Source organism: Arvicanthis niloticus, chromosome 2 (genome assembly GCF_011762505.2).
Source record: "Arvicanthis niloticus isolate mArvNil1 chromosome 2, mArvNil1.pat.X, whole genome shotgun sequence".
Classification (NCBI taxonomy): domain Eukaryota; kingdom Metazoa; phylum Chordata; class Mammalia; order Rodentia; family Muridae; genus Arvicanthis; species Arvicanthis niloticus.
In genome coordinates this window covers 118759728-118782140 of record NC_047659.1, presented here as the reverse complement: position 1 = coordinate 118782140, position 22413 = coordinate 118759728, and the positions used below count along the sequence as shown (strand labels likewise).

Below are 22413 nucleotides of genomic sequence, written 5' to 3'. Positions count from 1 at the left end.
TTCAAATTATACCACAGCAAATTTCAACTCCACTCATTGCTGTCTACCTCAGTCTATGATAGGTACTGGGCTGGTCACTGTCAAAGGAATGTTATGCTCTTCCATGAGACTTGTGTGCATTTCACAGTAATAAAGAAAGTCAAGTTGCTGTCAATATTCTATAATACTAGCATAGTGCAAACAATGCCTCTGCCTTCCTCGGTATCTTGTACTTTTCTAAAACTAACTACATATAGATACATACATACATACACATACACACACACACACAAAAACACTCATAAAATCTTACATCTAATTGGAAACATCAGAACTTAAATATTTAACAAGAAAAAGAATATATTCATATTATAACATGACCCAAGTTTTTCATATCTGATCAAAACATTAGTATTCTATATGATAGGAGAGTACATGCTTTCAACAATCACAGCTGTTCTATTCACAACATCTAGGAAATGGATTAGCCTGAAGGTCAATCACTTGACTCAAGAATAATGAAGATGTGGCAAAAATAAAGACGAGAATATCACTTCAGCCCTGTTGCCATTTCTTGTCCTACCCTGAGTATTTGTCCCTCTAAACTCATTAATTAAAGTGTTAACCAGGAAATAACCTTCAAGAGCTTCCTGTACTGAATGTAATGACTGATGTTAATGGGTTGTGGAAAGAAATCAACCTGCCATTGTCTAAGTTAAAGGTTGTCTCAGCAGTTTTGCCTCTGAAAAGGGCAGTACTGAATGGTCCTAGATTCCCTGAATACCACCCTTCTGTGAGGAATTGTGTATCTTGACCTTGTAAGACACTTCTCTCTCAGGATCCCAAATACAAAGAGTTTCTGAAACACTAAGAGTTCAACTGGGATGTTGTAGGAATTTGAAGGCCAGAGAACAGTGATATCTTCTGTTAAGCAAGAAGGCCGAACAAGGTTAATTCAAAAAATAAAGAATAAGATTTTTGGAGAAAGCTGAGTTGAAGGCATAGCCTAGAACTGTGGGAGAATAAGATGTAGGGGAGATACAGAAAAGATGCGAATTTGAGGTTGGGAAGATGTGGCCCAGAAAGAGAACAGGGACTATGAATATCTTATGTCCTGTAGGAGTGATGTAAAGAGGGAAAATATAAAGGGCAGAAATAGACAAAAAGGAGGAAAGGTTGAAATAACACGTGGTGCTGACAAGGAGCCAATCCAAACTAAGAGTACAGGATAAAAGGCAAATTCATCTGCAGGCTGTACTCACTGCCTGATCCAGGCTCACTCAGTTCCACGTCTAACCTTGGATCCAAGTCCAATTCTAAAAGACCATGGCCTACCTTCTCCATTCTCAACTCTTTCTTCTAGCAACCCTAGTATTAGTTCTGAACCTGAGCTATTACCCTGTGGTAGGTAACATTCTGGTAGGTGGCATAGAGGAGTCGAGTATGGAGGAGTATGGGGCCCGTGAAGCACTGGACTTTGCTGTCAGCCAGTACAATGAACAAAACAGTGACATGTACCTGAGTCAAGTGGTGGAAGTGAAGAGTGTCAAAACACAGGTATGTGACCCTTTATAGAAGGAAGCTGACTTATTTTGTAGAGAGACACACATATGTCCTTAATCAATCTACCATTCTCTCCACCATTCTTCTCTCTGATCCTGATTGGGTTTGCTTTTGAACTAGTGATTTGAGGTTGTATTACAGTGTTGACATATTCTTCCCTTTCTTACATCATTTCCTCAGATATTTTCTGTCTTTTGGAAGCACTTGTAGGTGAGCTTACTCAAACTGCAATCACTTCTGTTTCACTCCTTTGAAATTTTAGAGTATGCTGTCTGTGTGTGCATGTATGTTTCTTTCCAAACTTTTCAGGCACACCAGGACAGAGGCTCTTCAGAAAATATCATGGATACCCTTGTCATGTGTTTTTTGTCATGTGTTTTTTAGAATCTTTCTCCTATGTCTTGTTCTCAGTTTTCTATCATCATAATGTAAATTTCTTCGTTCTCTAGGTCTTTTGTTGTATAATGGAATAGAACCTATGAAAACCTGACCCTTACACAAAAAGAAACCCCTACATGAACATTTTCATTCAGGCATATTATGTGGGATGCATAAATTAAATATAGAATATAAATTAAATCATAGACCAGTGTACACTGCAATGAGTGGACGAATCCCATTTTGTTGATGTGTAGCTTAGTGCAAAAGATCCACAAGATTCACTTCTGGGTGGTTCAAAAGGTTCTTAACATTTTGTCTGCTCTCACCTTTTGCTTCCCTAGAGTTCTGTCAGGAGGAGTCTATGTTTCTTTGTGGAAAAGCAGCTAAATATATTTAACTAAAAATGGAAGACGTACTTGAGAGTTTCAAACTCAAAAGATATTCCCATTAAGAGTTGCAGTTAAAGTGAAGTTGATATAAGGGTGTATTCTTTTGTGTTGAAACATTCTTTTAGTGAAGCATCCAGTGTCCTAAAATCCATGCAGAGATGAGTCTGAATAAAATAAGAGATTGGATTTTTCTCCTCTCTCAAGCATTCAGCTAAATTTTAATAGTGAGTTCCCACACATCACTACACTGGATCAGAGCTTCTTCTCATTCGTTTGTGGCATCCTCCTAAAGTTAGTCCCTGTGCTTAAGCCGCCAGACATCACTGGTCCTCTGAACAACCTTGCATTACTGATACAATCTGTGTATTGCCTCCATGCTAGCAGACTCCTCAGAGCTACATACTTTTTCAGTCTTAGAAACATTTTTCTTTCTGTGTCCTGTCTTACTGTACTGTAAAAGAGCTCCCATGGAGTTCAGTTTAATGTTAAAAGGGAATCTTTAATTTCTCCTTAGGTAGTTGGTGGACGGAAATATTATTTTGAAGTGATCCTAGGCAAAACAACATGTTTGAAGACTGAAGCTGACTCGACCCAGTGTCCCTTAAATGAACAGCCTGATCAGCAAGAGGTATGAATATGACACATGCCAAAGACTTTTTTTTTTATCAAGGAGAGGGATGTACAAGCTTGTGAGTTTATGACAGTACCTTTATACCATATTCATACACATGTGCAATATTTGCAAACATGGGAGAAAGTTTGTGTTTGTGTGTGTGTGTGTGTGTGTGTGCATCAATATAAGTAGATCAAAGTGTGTCTGAGATTTTCTTGAGCAAAGGTAGAAATGTATATATGTGACATATAAGTTTTTACAGAAGTGTGTATGTATAAAGGTAGTGCACTTAGTACTTAGCACTGGTGGAACAGAGTATCTCTACACATAAATAATTTGCATTGCTCCCTAAGTTAAAAATATGAGTTATCTACTCTGTGATCACTGTGGTGTTGCTTGATTGACCTGGAGGAGGGAGCAAAAGGTTTCACTGTTGGGAAGACACATTTACACCGACAAGCACAGCTTCTGTCCAGACCAACCTGAAAGAAAATGGGCCCTGCAGTCCTGTCCTTTGCACTCAATTCCAGCCTATTCCGTGATAGTGGTACAGAAGAGACACAGTAGATTTGTATACAATGGTAGTTCCTCTTAACACCACTTTTTCTACTATGGAGCTTTCAGGAGTTTCTGTGCTCCATGCCCCTGAATGTCCCCTGTGTGGGAGTGACAGGGTCCTGTGTACTGAATGCATGCTCTGGTCCTAAATTCTGTGATCCTAGAATGAGTCATATGGTGTTCCTTAAAGGGATGTCTTGAGAAAGAGATGAGAAACTCTGTGATTCTAAAAGGTAAATAGTAGTCATATGGAGTGGGACATCATTACATTGTAGATCAGCAGACAAAGCTAAATCAGGCTGAGTGTTGTTAGACTTTGCAGAGGTTTGTTTTTACACTCACCAGCTGAATACCCTCATACAGTTCTGGTTTCAGATTTCCTCTTAGCTTTATCCAGCACTGATCAACCTTCTTTGTTCACTTTTATAGAGTGAATTCTGCTCTTTTGAAGTCCTTGATGTTCCCTGGGAGAATTATATGGCCCTGGTGAGCTCCAGCTGTCACAGTATATAAGTTTGTGGCAGGTGGCACTGTGCAAGATACAGACCCCTTTGGCCATGTCTCATCACTCCAATGGATGACCTTGCCTTAATGGATACCTTGCAGATTATCAGCACCAAAATCAGCAGTGGCTTTGACTGCTAAGCATATACAATTACACCCAAGCAGCTTCCCCTTTCTTCTTCCTCTGCAAATGCTTCAGTACATTACCCACATATGCTTGCTAATACCTCGTTCAATAAAACGTTCAACAGCTCATTTGGTGTGACTCCAGTCTCAGTGTATCTAACTTTGTGGGATGGGAAAGAGACTAACTAGGATTCACATCCATATGTGCATATCAAGTCAAGGGCTTATGACACTGTTATTTTCCAGAATAGTGAGATGATAAGGAATGTGAAGGAAGTGAAAATCAATTCTGCTGACACAGTGGCCCCTAGCAGAGAGACAAACTATAAGGGGGCAGTGCTGAAGGCCCCATATAGGGTTGTGAAATTGCTTTGCTCCAGCCCATGGACATGGCCCTAGGGAGGTGAAATGTGCAGTATATGCATGACTACATTTCCCCTGGTGCCTTTCAGTGGGTGTTGGTCTGTAGAAAGCACCAGAGCAATGGTTGAGTGGCAGTAAAATGCAGTCTAAAATTGGGCAATAATCTGAAGCTTGTTTGGGGGTCATTGGGCCTTCAAAAGTCCAGGCCTTGTTGTTCCCTGTCTCTGGGATATATGGCACCACTGGAAGTCACTGAAGAGCCAAGAAGTGAGTCAGGGGACTCAGGCTGAGGATAACCTCTATCCTGGCATCAGGGCTGGGAACTGGCTTTGCTCATTGGTGATTGTCCTCACTTGCAAAAGGTAGGTCAGAAGTGCAGAGTGGCCTTCTATGAGACTTTTTGCTGAGACTCTATAGGCAGAGTCCTTTTCCAGTTTTCTCATGGCACCAATAGATGAAACAGAGAGTCCATGGTTCCAAACTGTTTATTGGTAGATCATAGCAGTAAATAGATGAATTCCCTACTTCTCAGGATCTGGTCATAGATTGAATACCTTTTTCAGGGAGAAATGTCTTGGAATAGAAATTTATTCACTAAGCCCTCAGGGCCTCTAGGTAACTCATTAGCAAGGATAACTCTGTTCTGGGTCTACCTGAGTAGAAGTCCTGTCTCCTTATGTGGGGAGCATTGAACATGTTCCAGGTCTGGGGTCTGATAAGGAGCAGAAAGTTGCCAAAGTCTCAGGTGTGTGACCACTGAGTCTTTAGGTCTCAGCTGATGCAGTTCCTAGCAGAGTGTTATATCCTACTCACTTAAACCCACAGTGTTCCCTTAATAATTCAGACATTAAGGTAGGTGCCATCGCTACCAAGAACACTAATGACCCATTCTTAAAAGGAGAACTTATATATTTGCTAGGAGTCTTATACATCACCCCATAGACATGTTTTCATTCCCTCCTGTCCCAGGTCCCTGGTAAAACCTAGAGAGTTTCCTACCCCCACCCTTGCACTGTTTACTTCCAATCTTCATTTTCTCTTCCCTGCTTTCCCAACTGAGAGACCTCCTCTGCCTAGCTCTCCCTCATTTTTCACCTCAGGCTATTTCCTCCATTTATCTCCAATATCTATTTTATTCTCCTTCAAAGGCAGAGTCAACCATCCTCCCTTGGCTCTCTTTGTTTTCATCAAAGATCAAGAATACATAGGTATGTGGGAATATTTCTGGGTCTTTGCTTCTATTCTATTGGTAGACCTCTCTGTTTCTGTACTAATTCAATATAATTTTTATAACCATTGGTATGTGGTATAGGTTGAGGTCACACAAGGTAATTCCACCAGAAGTTCTATTAGTGTTGAGAATTGTTCTTGCTATCCTGTTTTATGTTATTGTGTTATATAAAGTTGAGAATCGTTCTTTCCATATCTGTGAAGAATTTACTCTGAAGTTTGATCAGAATTACATTAAATTGGTAGATTTTGGACATTTTCTCATACTATGTTCTCAGGAAAAATCACTTCATGCATTTGCCAGGATCACAGACTCTGAGTAAAATGCCTAATCCAGAATCTGGTAGTCCACTAGAACTTCAACCTCATCCATGTGAAAGAGGCCCAGGTCCTATACTTTTTATATCCAATTTACTTTTACGTATCTTTACTTGATATATTAAGGTATAGGAACTTAAATTATATTATCATATACACAAACACATGCAACACTGCCCAGTAAAATAATATACAGCACATTTTATATATTCATATTTTTACCAATGTTATTATGTATTTCTATGTGCATATAAACTGTTCTCAAAATTCTTTGGCTTTCCTTTTGAGAGTGACACAATTGTATCCAACGTTTCCTTCCTAAGTTAGTGGAACTTAAGACAGTTTCACCTATCTAGAGTAGGAAGTTTATAATTTTCAAAGCAAATATAGCCTATTAGTTAATCATCTCCAGGACAGCTGTAGTAAAAAGACCTTGAGACCTACAAGTAAAACTGCCTGGTAAGCTCTTTCTCAGGCTGGAGAAATTAGTGACCATACCTGGAAATCCATGCTCAGTTCACAGCAGCAACTATCATTGAATTCTGACCACATGCAGAAATCCTGTGTGTACTGTCCAGATAAGCCTCACTAAAATGCTGATCTACAGCACTGTGAGCAGGGAAAGAGGATGTTCACTTCATTGTCTCTCATATGTTGCTTGAAACACAGCATTGCCATCTCAAGCTCTCTGTGGCGCTCGCTCTCTCTCTCTCTCTCTCTCTCTCTCTCTGTGTGTGTGTGTTTGTGTGTGTGTGTGTGTTTGTGTGTGTGTGTGTGTTTGTGTGTGTGTATGTATTTCATGTTCAAGGATGTGTCTTCGAATATGCATTACTGTGTATAGACTACAGGGTACAGTGCAAAGTTCTTAGACTGTAATCTATTTATGAGTTTCGCATTTAAAAATGTGGTTTGGCACCAAAAATTGCTTAGACGCACTAGCTCATCTATGAGTTATAAGTATATGATGTTTTTTTTTTTTTTTTTACTTTGTGACAGTTATAAGGAAATACATTCAATTTTCTGTATATATGTGCTTGCCAAACATTTTGTACCAATGTTTTAAAATAAGAGTACAATCCTAATATTAGGAATTTGTTTTCCTTGGTTATTTCTATCTAACTTCATATCTTTTAGTATATATTGTCAATCATTTATTTTTCTGTATACACTGGACACAGTTTTCAAGCTTGTTCTTTACTGCAGAGAAAATTACCACAGTTTTCCAGTGCAGTTGTTGCATTTTAGTCCAAAATTGGCCTACTTTTGGCCCTTTCTCATTTTATTACTTTATTCTTTTTGTTATTCCATCCTTCCATCCCTCTCTTCGTCATTCTTTCCAGAAGAAATTTGTACAACCTTAAATATTGGAACTTCTCAAATGACACATTCAAGGTTAAGTCTGTTTATCAACAAAATGTAGCCTTCCGGTCTGGGCCAGAGCACTGAGCAGATCTTGGGTGGCAGCTCTGTCCCCAACCTCCAAGAACCCAGAGGAAGCAGGGATCCCAGGCGCTCGAACTCAGGCAGTATCTTAGGTAAGCAGACAGCAGGGCCCGCCCTAAACAGGGAGTAACTGGGAACCAAAAGGACCAAGGAAGTCACTCCCGGCAGGGAACACTGGTTCCTTCCGGTCTGGGCCAGAGCACTGAGCAGATCTTGGGTGGCAGCTCTATCCCCAACCTCCAAGAACCCAGAGGAAGCAGGGATCCTAGGCGCTCTAACTTGGACAGTGTCTTAGAAACTAGTTCTCAGATCTGAGGCCTGGATCAGACCTCTGCCAGGTCTGCTGTTGTGTGGACCCTGGATTCCACCTGAGACATACTGGAAGGTCCACTCAATCCAGAGTCACAGAGGAACAAATGAACTCAGCTTCAGACAACATATCCTGAGATATTCTAGAGGAGACACTGCACCCAGAACAGCAGACACCTAGCTGGACTACTACCTTGTAGGCACCATATCCTGAGGCATCCTAGAGGTACCACTGTAATCAGTGCAGCTGGAAAAGATCACAGAGACATCTGGACCCCTAGGAGATCAGACATAAGCTAGATAACTAGAAAGACAGGCTTCAGTCAGAGACAGCAGGTACAGGCAGCACTAGAGTTAACCAGATGGCAAAAGGCAAGAGCAAGAATGTAAGCAACAGAAACCAAAGTTACATGGCATCATCAGAACCCAGCTCCCCCATCAGAGCAAGCTCTGAACACCCCATCACACCAGAAAAGGAGGAATCAGAATTAAAATCACTTCTCATGATGAGGATAGAGGGCTTTAAGAAAGACATAAATAACACTCTCAAAGAACTTAAGGAGAGCACTGGTAGACAGATAGAAACCCTTAAATAGGAAACACAAAAATCCCTTAAGGAATTGCAAGAAAATGCAACCAAACGGGAAAAGGAATTAAACAGAACCATGCAGGATCTAAAAATGGAAGTAGAAACAATAAAGAAATCACAAAGGGACAATACCCTGGAGATAGAAAACCTAAAAAAGATCAGGAGTCATAGACACAAGTATCACCGACAGAATACAAGAGATGGAAGAGAGAATCTCATGTGCAGAAGATACCATGGAAAACATTGACACAACTGTCAAAGAAAATGCAAAATACAAAAAGCTACTAACCCAAAATATACAAGAAATCCAAGACACAATGAGAAGGCCAAACATAAGGATAATAGGTATAGATAAGGGAGAAGACTCCCAAACTAAAAGGACCAGTAAATATCCTCAACAAAATTATAGAGGAAAACTTCCCTAACCTAAAGAAAGAGATGTTCATAAATATACAAGAAGCTTACAGAACTCCAAATAGATTAGACCAGAAAGAAAATATTTCCTGCCATATAATAGTCAAAACATCAAATGTACAAAACAAAGAAAAAATACTAAAAGCAGTAAGGGAAAAAGGCAAAGTAACATATAAAGGCAGACCTATAAGAATTACACCAGACTTCTCACCAGAGACCATAAAAGCCAGAAGATCCTGGACCGATATCATACAGACCCTAAGAGAACACAAATGCCAGCCCAGACTACTATACCCAGCAAACCTGTCAATCATTATTGATGGAGAAACCAAAATATTCCATGACAAATCCAAATTTACACAGTATCTCAACACAAATCCAGCACTTCAAAGAATAATTGGTGGAAAATTCCAACACAAGGAGGGAAACTAAAACCTAGAAAAAGCAAAAAGTAATCTTCCAAAAACCCCAAAAGAAGATAGTTACACAAACATATCTCCACGGATGTTAGCCCAAAAGCTTGGATTAGCGAAGACTCAACCCACAGACCACATGAAGCTCATGAAGAAGGAAGACCAAGAGGGGATGCCTCAGTTCTACTTAGAACAAGAAACAAAAATGCTCAAGGGAGCAAATAGGGAAACAAAACATGGAACAGAAACTGAAGGAGGGGCCATCAGGAGACCATTCCACCTGGGTATTCACCCCATGTACAGCCACCTAATCTAAACACTGTTGTGGATGGCTGGAAGTGCATAATGTGAGGAACATGATATAGCTGTCTCCTTAGGGTCAGCCAAAGACTAACACACTCAGAGGACAATGTTCACAATTAACCACTGATATGATCAGGGATTTCCCAATGGAGAACTTAGTGAGAAGACTGAAGGAGCAGAAAGGGTTATTGACCCCAGGTGGAAAGCAACAATACCAAACAACCAGAGCCCCCCAGGAGGGAACCAAGACTCCAGAGGTATATGTAGGGGAGGATGGCCTTGTTGGACATAGGTGGGAGAGGAGTTTCTTGGTCCCATAAAAAAAAAAGTACACACAATGGGTGGGGGGATGTGAGGGCGTGGAGGGGATAGTGAGGGGGGGTAGGTGCGGTCACTGCCTCATAGAAGCATGAGGAGGGGGATGGGATAGGAGGTTTCTGGGTGGGGGGAGGAAGTAGGCTAAGGGGATAAAATCTGAAACATAAATACTACAACCAATTTTAACAAGCGGGGAAAAAAAAAGTCTTCAGAGCCAACATCTTAAAAAAAAATGTCAGCCCCCTGGGGGTGGGAAATTTTTTTTTCTTGATACTAAAACTTGTTCTGAGAATTGTATATTGCAGAATACACAGCCTTGGTGTATCTACTCATCAAGCATACTGAGCAGACCTGCCCAAACCTCTGATGTCCTGGAATTCCATCTGGATTCAGTGAAGACACAGCATCAGAGGCTTATCAACTTACTCTTCCCCCCACCCCTCTTCTAAAATCTCAACGCCCTTAATCAGCTTGAAGAAGTTAAAGAAGAGTCAGTGCCCCTATTCCCTGAGCTTGGGGACTAATATGGTTAATGGTCTGTCTTTCTAGGGACAAGTAGTGGTTTTGTTGGAACAGGGGGGATTAGCTAGGACTTATTGCATAGCCATAACCTATTGGTAGAAATTTGTATAATTATTATCAAGATGAAGTTATAATTTCTTAAATGGTACAAAATTTACTTTGATCTCAAATTTAAGGTTTTCATTGGTACGAGCCTCTTATTAATATAAAAATGAGATGAATATTGATACGCTCATGGGCATTGTGCCTGTATAACACATTTAGGAATACAATGCCCTTTTTTAACTTTTTTAACTGATTTGGGACGGTTAACCTATGAGTTAAGGGATTATAGCAAATTCATATTTTTGAGTTTATTGTTAGGGTGTTTTCCATATTTTATTTAGAAATAGCTGAGAGGAGTTAACAGACAACAGTCCAGGTTACCTTACATGGATAGTTGGTTTTCAAAACATCAGAAGTCCATAGAACTGACGCTACAAATATTTATATATTAATGTTCATTTTGATTAGAGACCTGTCTGCTCCTGACAGCTTCCTGTCTTGGATTCTAAGAAGAAATTGAACATCCTTGGAGTTACTCCAGTTGTGTGGTAACAGCCACTAGGCAAGAATTGCCTCTCTCCATCTACAGACAAATTACTGTCCAGAAAAGGACACACATGCAGAATAGTCGACTGATTATATCTGCCTAGACAGAGTAATCAGTCCTTAATAATCCTGCATCACCAAGGTCTGTCAGATGATTCTGGGCCAGAAGGCTGAAGATTTGATGCTCCAACGTTCGGTAGTATAGGGGCTTTTCAGGTGTTCAGAGGTCTCTATAAATTGGCTAAGTTTTAGAAGCTATGCTTTGTGCTTCCCACAATTATAGTTAACTCAGTCATTCTGGATTTCTGACAGGGTTGAAAACTTATAGCTATTTACCGTAAGAGAAAAGATTTGAGTGGATGGTTGTCAGCTGACATTCATCCTAAAGCCAGGTTCAGAACTAAATGTTTTAATTAGGATAGATGACAGAGGTGCTGGTTAGTCAACAAAAGGATGGACGAGGTATTAGGACTATCTTGTACCTTACTGGTACAAATTGGCATAATTATGCTCTAATTGTATTTTGAGAGAAAAGTTTCATTTTAACAGGAAGGGTGATGTGTAGGAGGAGCTAAGGTAGGAGGAGTACTGAGAGGAAGAAAAGGAGTAAGAAGAGGAGAAGAAGAAGGAGAGGAGAAGCTAGGTGATGAAAGAGAGAAAGAGGGGGGAGACAGGGAGGCAGATATTCATGTATCTCTACCAGTCAAAGATAGTTGTTATATCTAGGTTGGTCAGTGGGTTACACCTCTGATTAAACAATTCCAAACTTATAACACTTATGATTAACATTATTTTTTAAAAAATGTATAAATGCAAAAAGGAAAAGGGGGCATGGGATAGGGGTTTTCTAAGGGGGGGAATGGGGAAAGGGGATGGCATCTGAAGTGTAAATAAAATATCTAATAAAAAAAATAAAAAAATTAAAAAAAAAAAGAACCAGTAACCAATCAAACAAAACAAAATGTAACATAACTAGCTTTGCTTCTCCTTAATCTCTATCATAATTACAGTGAAATTTTATATGGGTATTTTCTTTCCGATCTTTGGCTTCTAATTTATTGTTTGTTTGTTTGTTTGTTTGTGTGTGTGTTTTGTTTTTTATTTGTTTGTATATTTATTTTAATGTCAGAAACATATCACTTGCACCTTATTTTGAGAAACAAGGTTCATGTTTAATAAGAAGAGAACTGATACTTCAGAAAAATAAAAAGAAAGTGGTTTCATTTAATACCCATGAATATGATATCAGCCTTGTATGGCATTTACAATAATTAAGGAAGAAACACTTTTTATACAAGGAAGGCATGGACCATCCTCTATTTCTTTCATAATCAAGTGGCATAATTTTATTTGCCATCTTTTGTTTATGATAAATACTTTTCTACTTTTCTCATCATAATATTCTATGGGTTCATACCTATGCTCTTTAGTCTGATTATGTTATAGTTTTTTATCTGCATGTCCTTGAAGAAAAGCATGACTATGTGTATTTTGCTATAAATCTATGTTGGATATCTATAGCTTTGTATCTCAGCAAACTTTGAGTACATATGGATAGCTAGAGTAGCTGACATGAGCAGTGGCCTAGTGCTTTTTGTTCATTTGTACCTAGACTACAAGGCAAATAGTGTTCTTATTTCCCATTGCTCCTAGATCTATGGGCTTATTTTGAGTGGATTGTTTCCATGTCCCCTCTTCTTAGGGACATACATTTGGTGTCACACAAACGTACACACACACACACACAAAGACACACAGTCAGTCACTCACACCAAACTATCAACGCAAAGGTGTTTTATTAAACCAGAGGGGAAAGCAGGGTTTGAGGGATATGGAGTCTGTGTGCAAACACAACAATAGCAGCAGCAAGAGAAACAAGCAATAAATCGTGTGGGTTTTTTTTTTTTTTATAGAAGTAACTCTTTAAAAGAAAAAAAAAACTGGAAGGGAGTTGTAGCAGGATAATTTCCTGCTACTGCTACAATGTATCCAGAGTGGAGCTCCACAATTTGGCAAGGAGGTGGAGCTGGGAGAAGTAAAGAGAGGAAGGGGAGGGGAAAAAGGGAGGCTATTGACAATCAATGAAAATGGAAGGGTCAAAAGCAGTCCTGGGTAACAAAATCTATGAAAAGGTTGGATATTTGTTAATAATTCTAATTGTGTGAACATCTTGTCATTTGAGCAATTCTGAATATATAAATCTTTTGGATAATTTTTAAGCATTAAGAGTCTTCATTCTACCAGGTACTTTGAGGATGTCAGATATTGTCTGGGGTTCAGCTGAGCTTTGTGGAAGCAGCATGGTGGATTGGCAGAGCCATCCCCCCATTGGACTTTCTGGGGTCTAATTGTGGCAAGGCTGGACTCTGACAGCTTCTAGGTGGCCATAAAGAACATTATCCCACAGGAAGAAAAACTGGAAGCAATCACATTAAAATAAAAAAAATCATGGGTGTTATTTCCATAGCTATTCATTATAGTGCTCAATATTTTACTAGAGAAATGCAATAAAAATTATACTTCAGATCTATGTAAGTGGAGACAAGGAATGCTTATATGCTGTATTCCTGCAGAAGATATATTGTCCTACATAAAAACTATAAAATGTTGCAAAGTAGTCCAAAGAACTCTACTCTTGGCAAATAGCAGATTCAAAATCACCATAAAAATTCAGTATAATTTCTATATACCAATGAAAATGCAAAGAGTAGGAACTCAGAGATACAATCCCAGAACAAACTCCTAAAGACTAAACAAAATTATAATAATAACAATACTACTACTAATATGAAGAACAAGAACTAAAACAAAAACAACAAGAAGAAAAACAATAGGAACAAGAACAACTACAAGAGGAAGAAAAAGGAGGATAAGGGGAAGGAGGAGAAACAGGAAGAAGAGGAGAAGGAGTAGAAGAAGAGAAAATGTTTTAACTAGCAAACAAAACAAAGAACAAATGATCTCTAAAATAAAAACTGCCAAACCATGCAGAATGAAATCAGTCAAGATAGTATAAAATAGAAATACATCTCATGATAAGGAATTATAGTGACTGATACTGTGAGTTTGACTGTAGCATTGACAACTCAATCCAGAGTAATCTAAGAGAATAATTAGACATTAATATGCTAGATTAAGTTGGTATACGGTATGTCTGTTGATGAGTGTATCAATATTAACTGATAACACACTGTTATCAAACTATGAGTTTATACCATTATACTAGGCCTCTACCCACAAACATAACAGAGTACAATTAACAGTGTCAGGGACTGGTTTTTGTCCATGGCATGGGTCTCAATTTGGTCTAGTTCCACCAACTCTGCTTGATTTTATACCTTCTTATCTTGTAGTGAGACACATTTGGGCTCAAAAGTTTTGTGGGTTATATGCTGTCCTTTTCCTCCCACTGAAAGTCCTGCTATACTAATAGGAAGAGGTCATTTCAGGATCTATACACCCCAGTTCTAGGACACTGAGATAGAGTTACCCCCATAGACGCTCTGAAGCCTCTTCAAGTTCCAGAACTGTGGTACAACCTAGAAATGCCATTTACTCTGTCCCACACTGCCTATCTGAAATTCTAGTCTCTTCTGTGCTACCCCTCCAACTGATCTTCCCAGCCCACCTCTCCTCCCCATCTCCTCCATCTACCCCAGTTCCTACTTTTCATCTACCTCCTATGTCTATTATATTTTCCAGTTTTGAGAGAGATTCAACCATTCTTCCTTGAGCCCTCCTTGTTATTTTTCTTCTTTGCATCTGTGGATTGTAACCTGTTCACTATGTACATATTATCTAACTCGTATTATAGTGAGTACACAGCATGCATGTTCTTGTGGGTCTGGTTTACCTTGATCTGGATGGCATTTTCTAGTTCACTCCATTTGCCTGCAAAACGATGATGTTCTTGTCTTTAAATTTTTTCTTAGATATTTTCTCTATTTACATTTAAAATGTTATCCCCTTTCCTGGTCTCTCCCCTAGAAACTCCTTATTCCTTCTTTTTAAGACCTGAATAGTAACCCATTGTGTAAAAAGAACAAATTTTCTTTATTTATTCTTCAGTTGAGGGACATCTATGTTTTTCCACTGTCTGGTTATTATAAATAAAGATGCTATGAACATAGTTCAGCAAATAACTGTAGGATGGTAGAGCATCTTTTCGTTATTTGCCCAGGATTGGTATAGCTGGGTGTTGAGGTAGAAATATTCCCAATTTTTGGAGAACCTGACAAACTGATTTTCAGAATGTTTGTACAAGTTTTCTCACCCACCAGCAATGCAGTTATTTTTGTCTTTGCTATTCAGATGGGTGTAAGGTAGAGAATCTAAGAGTCTGAATGATTTGTATTTCCATGTTGACTAAGGACTTTAAACACTTTTTTAAAAAGAGTAATTTTCTTAAAAATAGAAATTCTCCTTGCTATGGATTCTGTTTAACTGTAAAAACAAATTTATTTGTGATATTTGGGTTGTTGGTGTCCAACATCTTGAGTAAATTATACATTTTAGATAATAGCCTTCTGTTGGATGTAGAGCTGTTGAAACCCATTTCCTAATCTGTAGACTGTCATTTTGTCCTAACAGTGTCCTTTGACTTATAGAATCTGTTCAGTTTATGAGGTCCCATTTATTAATTGTTGAGGCTCAGAAAGTTGTGTCCTGCACCAATGTAATTATTCTCCATTCTGTTCTATTAGGTTTAGTGTATCTGGTTTTATATTAAGATCTTTGATATACTAGGACTTGGCTTTCATGGATGATGTATAATATGGATCTATTTGAATTTTTCCACATGCAGACATCTAGATCGACCTGAACCATATGTTGAAGATGCTTTCTTTTCTATTGCATTGTTTTAGCTTCTTTGTCAAAATCAAGCCTCAGTATGTCTGTGGTTTAATATTTCTGGGTCTTTGATTACATTACATTTCCCACCCTGTCTGTTTCTATAGCAAACCCATGAAGTTTTTCTTACTCTTGCTTTTGAAATCAGAGATGGTGATACCTCCTCTTTAGTTATACAGGATTGTCTTAGCAATACTGTGGGGTTTGTTGTTTTTGTTTTTTGGTGTAGGCATGATTTTCTTTCTTTTTAAGAATATTTTTTTATTAGATATTTTATTTACATTTCAGATGCCATCCCCTTTCCCCAATTCCCCTTTCTAAAAAACCCCTCTCACCTCCCCTTTTTTCCTTTTTGCTTTTATACAATTTTTAAAAATATTAATCAAAGGCTTTATAAGTCTGGTAATGTACAATCAGAAGTGTAACCCAATACCCAACTGAGATATATCAACTATCTTTGACTGGTGGAGACATGTGAACATCTGCCTTCATGTCCCACCCCCTCTTTCTCTCTTTCTCTCTCTCATTACCTAGCTTATCCTCTCCTCCTTCTCCTCCTCTCCTCACTTCTCTTTCCCTCACCTTAGCTCCTACTACATATCACCCTTCCTGTTAAAAAAACTTTTCTCTCAAAAATACAATTAGAGCATAATTATACCAATTTGTACCAGTGAGGTACAAGATAGTCCTAATGCTCAGTCCATCATTTTGTTGACTAATTAGAACCTCTGTCATCTCTCCTAACTAAAACACTTAGTTCTGAACCTGGCTTTTTTCTTGGCTTTAGAATGAATGTCAGCTGAAAACCATCCACTCAGATCTTTTCTCTCAATGTAAATAGCCAGGATTGGCTATGAGACTATAAGTTTTCAACCCCATCAGAAATCTAGAATGACTGAGTTAACTGAAATTATGGGAAGCACAAAGCATAGCTTCTAAAACTTAGCCAATTTTTAGAGTCCGATGAACACCTGGACAGTCCCTATACTACAAAACATTGGAGCATCTGATATTCAGCCTTCGGGCCCAAGATCATCTGACAGACCTTAGTGATGCAGAATTATTAAGGGCTGATTACTCTGTCTAGACTATTCTGCAAGTGTGCCCTTTTCTGGACATTAATTTGTCTGTAGAGTGAAAGAGGCAATTCTTGCCTAGTGGCTGTCTCACCACAACTGGAGTAACTCCAAAGATGCTCAATTTCTTCTTAGAATCCAAGACAGGAAGCTGTCAGGAGCAGACAGGTCTCTAATCAAAATGAAGGAAAGTTGTTAGAACCAACATCTTTAATAAAATGTCAGGCCTCTTAAAAAATTATCATCTTAATACTAAAATTTATTTTGAGAATTGTATATTGCAGAATACACAGCCTTGGTGTATCTACTCATCAGGCAAGCTGAGCAGACCTGCTCAAACCTCTGATGTCCTGGAATTCCATCTGTATTCAGTGAAGACACAGTGTCAGATGCGTATCAATATATTCTTCCTCCCTCCCCTCTTCTAATATCTCAATGCCCGTAATCAGCTTGTAGAAGTTAATGAAGAGTCAGCGCCCCTATTTCCTGGGCTTGGGGACTAAAGTGGTTAATAATGGGTTGTCTTTCTAGGGAAAAGTAGTGGTTCTGTTGGAACAGGGAGGATTAGGTAGGACTTATTTTATAGCCATAACCTATTGGTAGAAATCTGTATAATTGTTATCAAGATGAAGTTATAATTTCTTAAATGGTACAAAATTTACTTTGACTTCATATTTAAGGTTTCTATTGGTACGAGATTCTTATTGATATAAAAGTGAGATGAATATTTTTACTCTCATAGGCATTGTGCCTCTATAATACATTTAGGAATACAAGGCTTAGACCCAGTCCTTCTTTAATGTTCTTAACTAATTTAAGATGGCTAGCCTGTGAGTAAAGGGCCTATAGCAAATTCATGGCTTGGAGTTTATTGCTAGGGTGTTTTCTATATTTTATTTAGAAATAGCTGAGAGGAGTTAACAGACAACAGTCCAGATTACCTTACATTGATAGTTGGTTTTCAAAACATCAGAAGTCCACAGAATTGACATTACAAACATATCTGTATTAATGATTTTCCATACTAAGTTTAGAATTGTGCTTTCATGTTCTCTTAATAATTGTGTTAGAATTTTGATGGAAATTATGTTGAAGGTGTAGATCATTTTTGATAAGAAGGTCATTTTCACTCTTAATCCTACTGGTCCATAAGCATGGGTGATTTTTCTATGTTCTGATACATTCTTCAATTTCTTTCCTCAGAGATTTGAAGATCTTGGCATGTAGGTCTTTCACTTGCTTTGTTAGAGTTACATTAAGATATTTCACATCACTTGTGGCTATTGTAAAGGGTGTTACCTCCATAACTTTGTTCTCGACCCATTTATAACTTCTATAAAGGAAAGCTACTGATTTCTTTGAGTTAATTATTACTCACCCACTTTGCTGAAAGTTTTTATCAGATGTAGGAGTTCTCAGGTAGACTTTCTGGCATCATTTATGTATACCATCATAACATTACCAATAGGAATACTTTGAATTTTTTTCAAATTTTATCTTCTTGATCTACTTTACTTATCTTATTGTTCTAGCAATGAATCCAATGACTATATTGAAGAGCTAGGGACAGAAAGGATAGTCTTGTCTTGTCCCTGATTTTGGTGGAATTGCTTTATGTTTCTCTCCAATTAATTTAATGTTGGCTATTTGATTGTTCTGTGTAATCTTTAATAAATTTATATATTCATATTATATCCCTGATTTCTTGAATATTGTTACCATGAAGAGATGTCGGATTATTCCAATAGTTTCTTCAGCATCTAATGAGATTATCTTTTTATTTAGTTATTATGTTTGGCAAAGGGTTTGCCTATTTTGTTGATTTTTCCAAAAAAATACTATTTCTTGATTGATTTCAATCCTGAGTTTGATTATTTTCTTTTTTCAAATTCTCTTTCTCTTTCTCATCCTCTCCTTCTTCCTTTTTCTCCTCTTTCTCCTCCTCTTCTTCCTCCTTCTCCTGCCATCCTTCTTCTTCTCGACCTTTCATGTTTACTTTTTAATTGCTAGCATAAAAACTCTTCAATTTCTTTATGAAGGCACTTAGTGCTATGAACTTTCCTCTTAACACTACTTTCATTGTATTGTATAACTTTGAGTATGTTGTACCTTTCTTTGCATTAAATTCTAAAATGTCTTTAATTTCTTTATTCCAGTGATCATAAAGTAGAGAGTTGTTCAGTCTCCAGGTGTATGTAGCATTTCTTTTGTTAATGTTTTTGTTGCAGTCGGGTTTACTTCCATGGTATTCTAATAGGATAAAAAGCGTTATATCTTTTTTTTGTTTCTCTTAAATTTTCCTTTGTGACTGTGTGTATTATCATTTTGAGAGATGGTTCCATGAGTTGATAAGAAGAAGTTACAATCTTTTGTTCTTGGATGAAATTTTCTATAGAAAACTGTCTATTGGTAAGAGTGAAGTTCTAAAGTCTCCCACTATTGATGGATTGGCTTCAATGTGCAACTTAAGCTTTAGTAATATTATTTGAATATGGATCTCTTTGCGTTATGGGCACAGATGTTGATAACTGAGTATATGTTTTCTTTCATTAATATGAAGTGTCCTTGTGCATCGCCTTTGATTACTTTAAGTTGAACATCATATTTAAAATAATGACAGGAAGGTGAGGAAGGAAGTTACCTTGGAAAAAGAGAGAATGGAGAGGGAAAAAGGCAGAATCAGGTGTGGGAGGAGATGGGAGTAGTACAGATGGTCAGAAAATTGAATGGAGGTATGTAGCACTAGGGTATGGAGAACTGGCAGTAGCCACTAGAAACTCCCAGATGCCAGGAAAGCAAGAGGCTCCCAGGACCCCCCCCACTGGGAAGACAATAGCTGAAATATGAAATACCCAACAAAAGGGACATAGAACCTGTAGAGACCATATAGAGTGGGTAGTTATGGCTACCAGTTGAGTGATGGGTCTACTCACAGGTTTAAAAAGTATTACTCCAGAATTGCTCCTGTCTAAAGGAAATGCAGGGACTAAGAGTGGAACATAGACTGAACAAAAGGTCATCCAGAGACTACCCCACCTCCATCCCATCTGCAGTCACCAAACCCAGACTCCATTGCTGATGCCAATAGCACTTTGCTGACAGGAGTCTGGTATAGCTGTCCCCTGAGTGACTCTGGTAGAACATGATTAATACAGATAAGGGTGCTTGCAGCTTGCAAACCTTTTGGCCACAATCTTTGACTCTTACATGTTGACAGTGTCTGTCTTTGTCTAGATACAATTAATGCAAGCCTTAAGTCAAATTCCCAACCTCCAAGCTGTGGATAACAGGACAGTAAAGAAGAGAATTGCTGTGCTTTATAAAAAAACTATGTAGGTAAGTTCAAATTACTGCTTCACAGAAACTGCTGTCATATAATAAGTCAGAAGGCCAAAGAGAAAAGAGAAAACTTAGGTCTGCTCAGATGAGTACGTGTGTGTGTGTGTGTGTGTGTGTGTGTGTGTGTGTGTGTGTGTGTGTATTTTAATCTCTACCACAGTTACCCTCATCCCTCATCTCAGCCTCATCTCTATGATCCTATATCCCCTTTGCTTGACTCATCCACTCCATCTTCATTTCTCTTTAGAAAAGGGGAGGTTTCCCAAATACATCAACAAACCATTGCATATCAAGCTACAATAAGTCAGACACCTTCCCTTATATCAAGCCTGAATGAAACATCCTAATAGTAGTAAATCAGGCAAAAGAGACAGAGAGTGTCCTTGTGTTCCCACCTTAATGAGTCCCTCAAAAGTACCAAGGTATACAACTGTGACATATGTAGAAAGAGCCTACAACTGTCCAATACAAGCTCCCTGATTGTTGTCTCAGAGTCTTGAGCACATCTGAGCCCATGTTGATTGATTTCATAGGGTCTTTATGGTCTTCTTGACCCCTCTTGTTGCTACTCATTCTTGCTTCCTATTTCTGTCCTCCTGTCTTCTGGCAGGATTCCCTGAGATCAGCCTAATGTTTGGCTGTGGGTTTCTGCATCTGTTGCCATAGTTATGGTGTGAAGGTTCACTGGTGACAATTGACCTAGGCCCCAATCTATGAGTACAGGAAAATATTATGAGGAGTTAGATTCTATCCTAAATTTCTAGGCTATCTATTCTCTGGTTCTTGGCCCTTCAGGTAATATCAAGGGTGGAATATTTCTCATGGCATGAGTGTCAAATTAGAGCAGTCACTGGTTGACAATTTTTGAAGAGTATAGATTTTCTAGATAGATATTATGTTTTTTTGAATTTCTTAAGCTTCTGTTGTTATGTCTCCCTTTTCCTTTCTGATTTTGTAAATTTAGATACAGTCTCTGTGCCCTTTAGTTAGTTTTGCTAAAGGCTTATGTACCTTGTTTGTTTCCTCAAAGTACCAGCCATGGAGTTTGTTGATTCTTTCTCTTGTTGTGTTTGTTTATAATTGGTTGATTTCAGATGTTTATTTGGCTATATCCTGCCATTTATGCCTGTAGGGTGTGTTTGTTCCTTTTTGATTTAGAGCTTTCAGTTGTACTGTTAAGTTGCTAGTATAAGATCTCTCTCATTTGTTTATTAAGATACTTAATGCTGTGAATTTTCCTCATGACAGTGCTTTCATTGGGTCCCATAAGTTTGGGTATGCTATGCCTTCATTTTCATTGAATGATAGAAAATCTGTAATTTCTTTAAATCTTCACTGACCAAGTAATCATTGAATAGAACATTGTACAGTTTCTATGAGTATGTGGCTTTCCTGTTGTTTTTCTTGTTATTGAAGTCCAGCCTTAGTCCACAGTGATCTGATAGAATGCATGGGATTATTTCAATCTTCTTGTGTTTGTTGAGGCCTGTTTTGTGATCAGTTATGTAGTCAGTTTTGGAGACGGTTCCTTGAGGTGCTGAGAAAAAAATGTACTCTTTTGTTTAGGGGTAAAATGTTCTGTAGATATCTGTTAAATCCATTTTGTTCATAACCTCTGCTAGTGTCACTGTGTTTCTGTTTAGTTCAGTTTCAAAGTCCTGTCCACTGGTGAGAGTGTAATGTTTAAGTCCCCTACTATTATTGTGTGAGGGTCAATGTGTATTTTGAGCTTTAGTAAAGTTTCTTTAATGAATGTAGGTACCCTTGCATTTGCAACATAAATGTTGAGAATTGAGACTATCACTTGGTGGATTTTTTTAAAATGAGTATTAAGTGTCCTTCCCAATCTTTTGATTACTTTTGGTTGAAAGACTATTTCATTGGATGTAGTGACTCCAGCTTGCTTCTTGTGATTGTTTGCTTGGAGAATTTTATTCTGGTCTTTTACTCTGAAATACTGTCTTGCTTTATTTTCTGAGGTGTGTTTCTGCATGTAGCAAAATGATAAATCCTGTTGGCATATCCAGTCTTTTAGCTTCTTTTTTAAATTAGGGAATAGACTCTGGTCATGTTGAGAGATATAAAAGACCAATGACTCTTTGGTTCTGTTATGAGATGGATTCGTATAAATGTTTTGTTTAAATTTGGTTTTGTCATGGAATATCTTGTTTTTTTCCATCTATGGTGATTGAGAGTATTGCTGGGTATAAGAGCTGTGGCT

At 38.1% G+C, this 22413-nt stretch overlaps 1 protein-coding gene across 1 annotated transcript; it reads left to right on the top strand.

The window, feature by feature from the left end:
* Window positions 1–1305: 1305 nt before the first annotated feature.
* On the top strand, window positions 1306–3996 carry LOC117702730 (cystatin-S-like). The gene is made up of 3 exons (XM_034493889.1): window positions 1306–1536; window positions 2827–2940; window positions 3913–3996. The coding sequence occupies exons 1-3, from the start codon at window positions 1306–1308 to the stop codon at window positions 3994–3996; spliced, it is 429 nt and encodes a 142-aa protein (XP_034349780.1).
* The last annotated feature ends 18417 nt before the right edge of the window (window positions 3997–22413 follow it).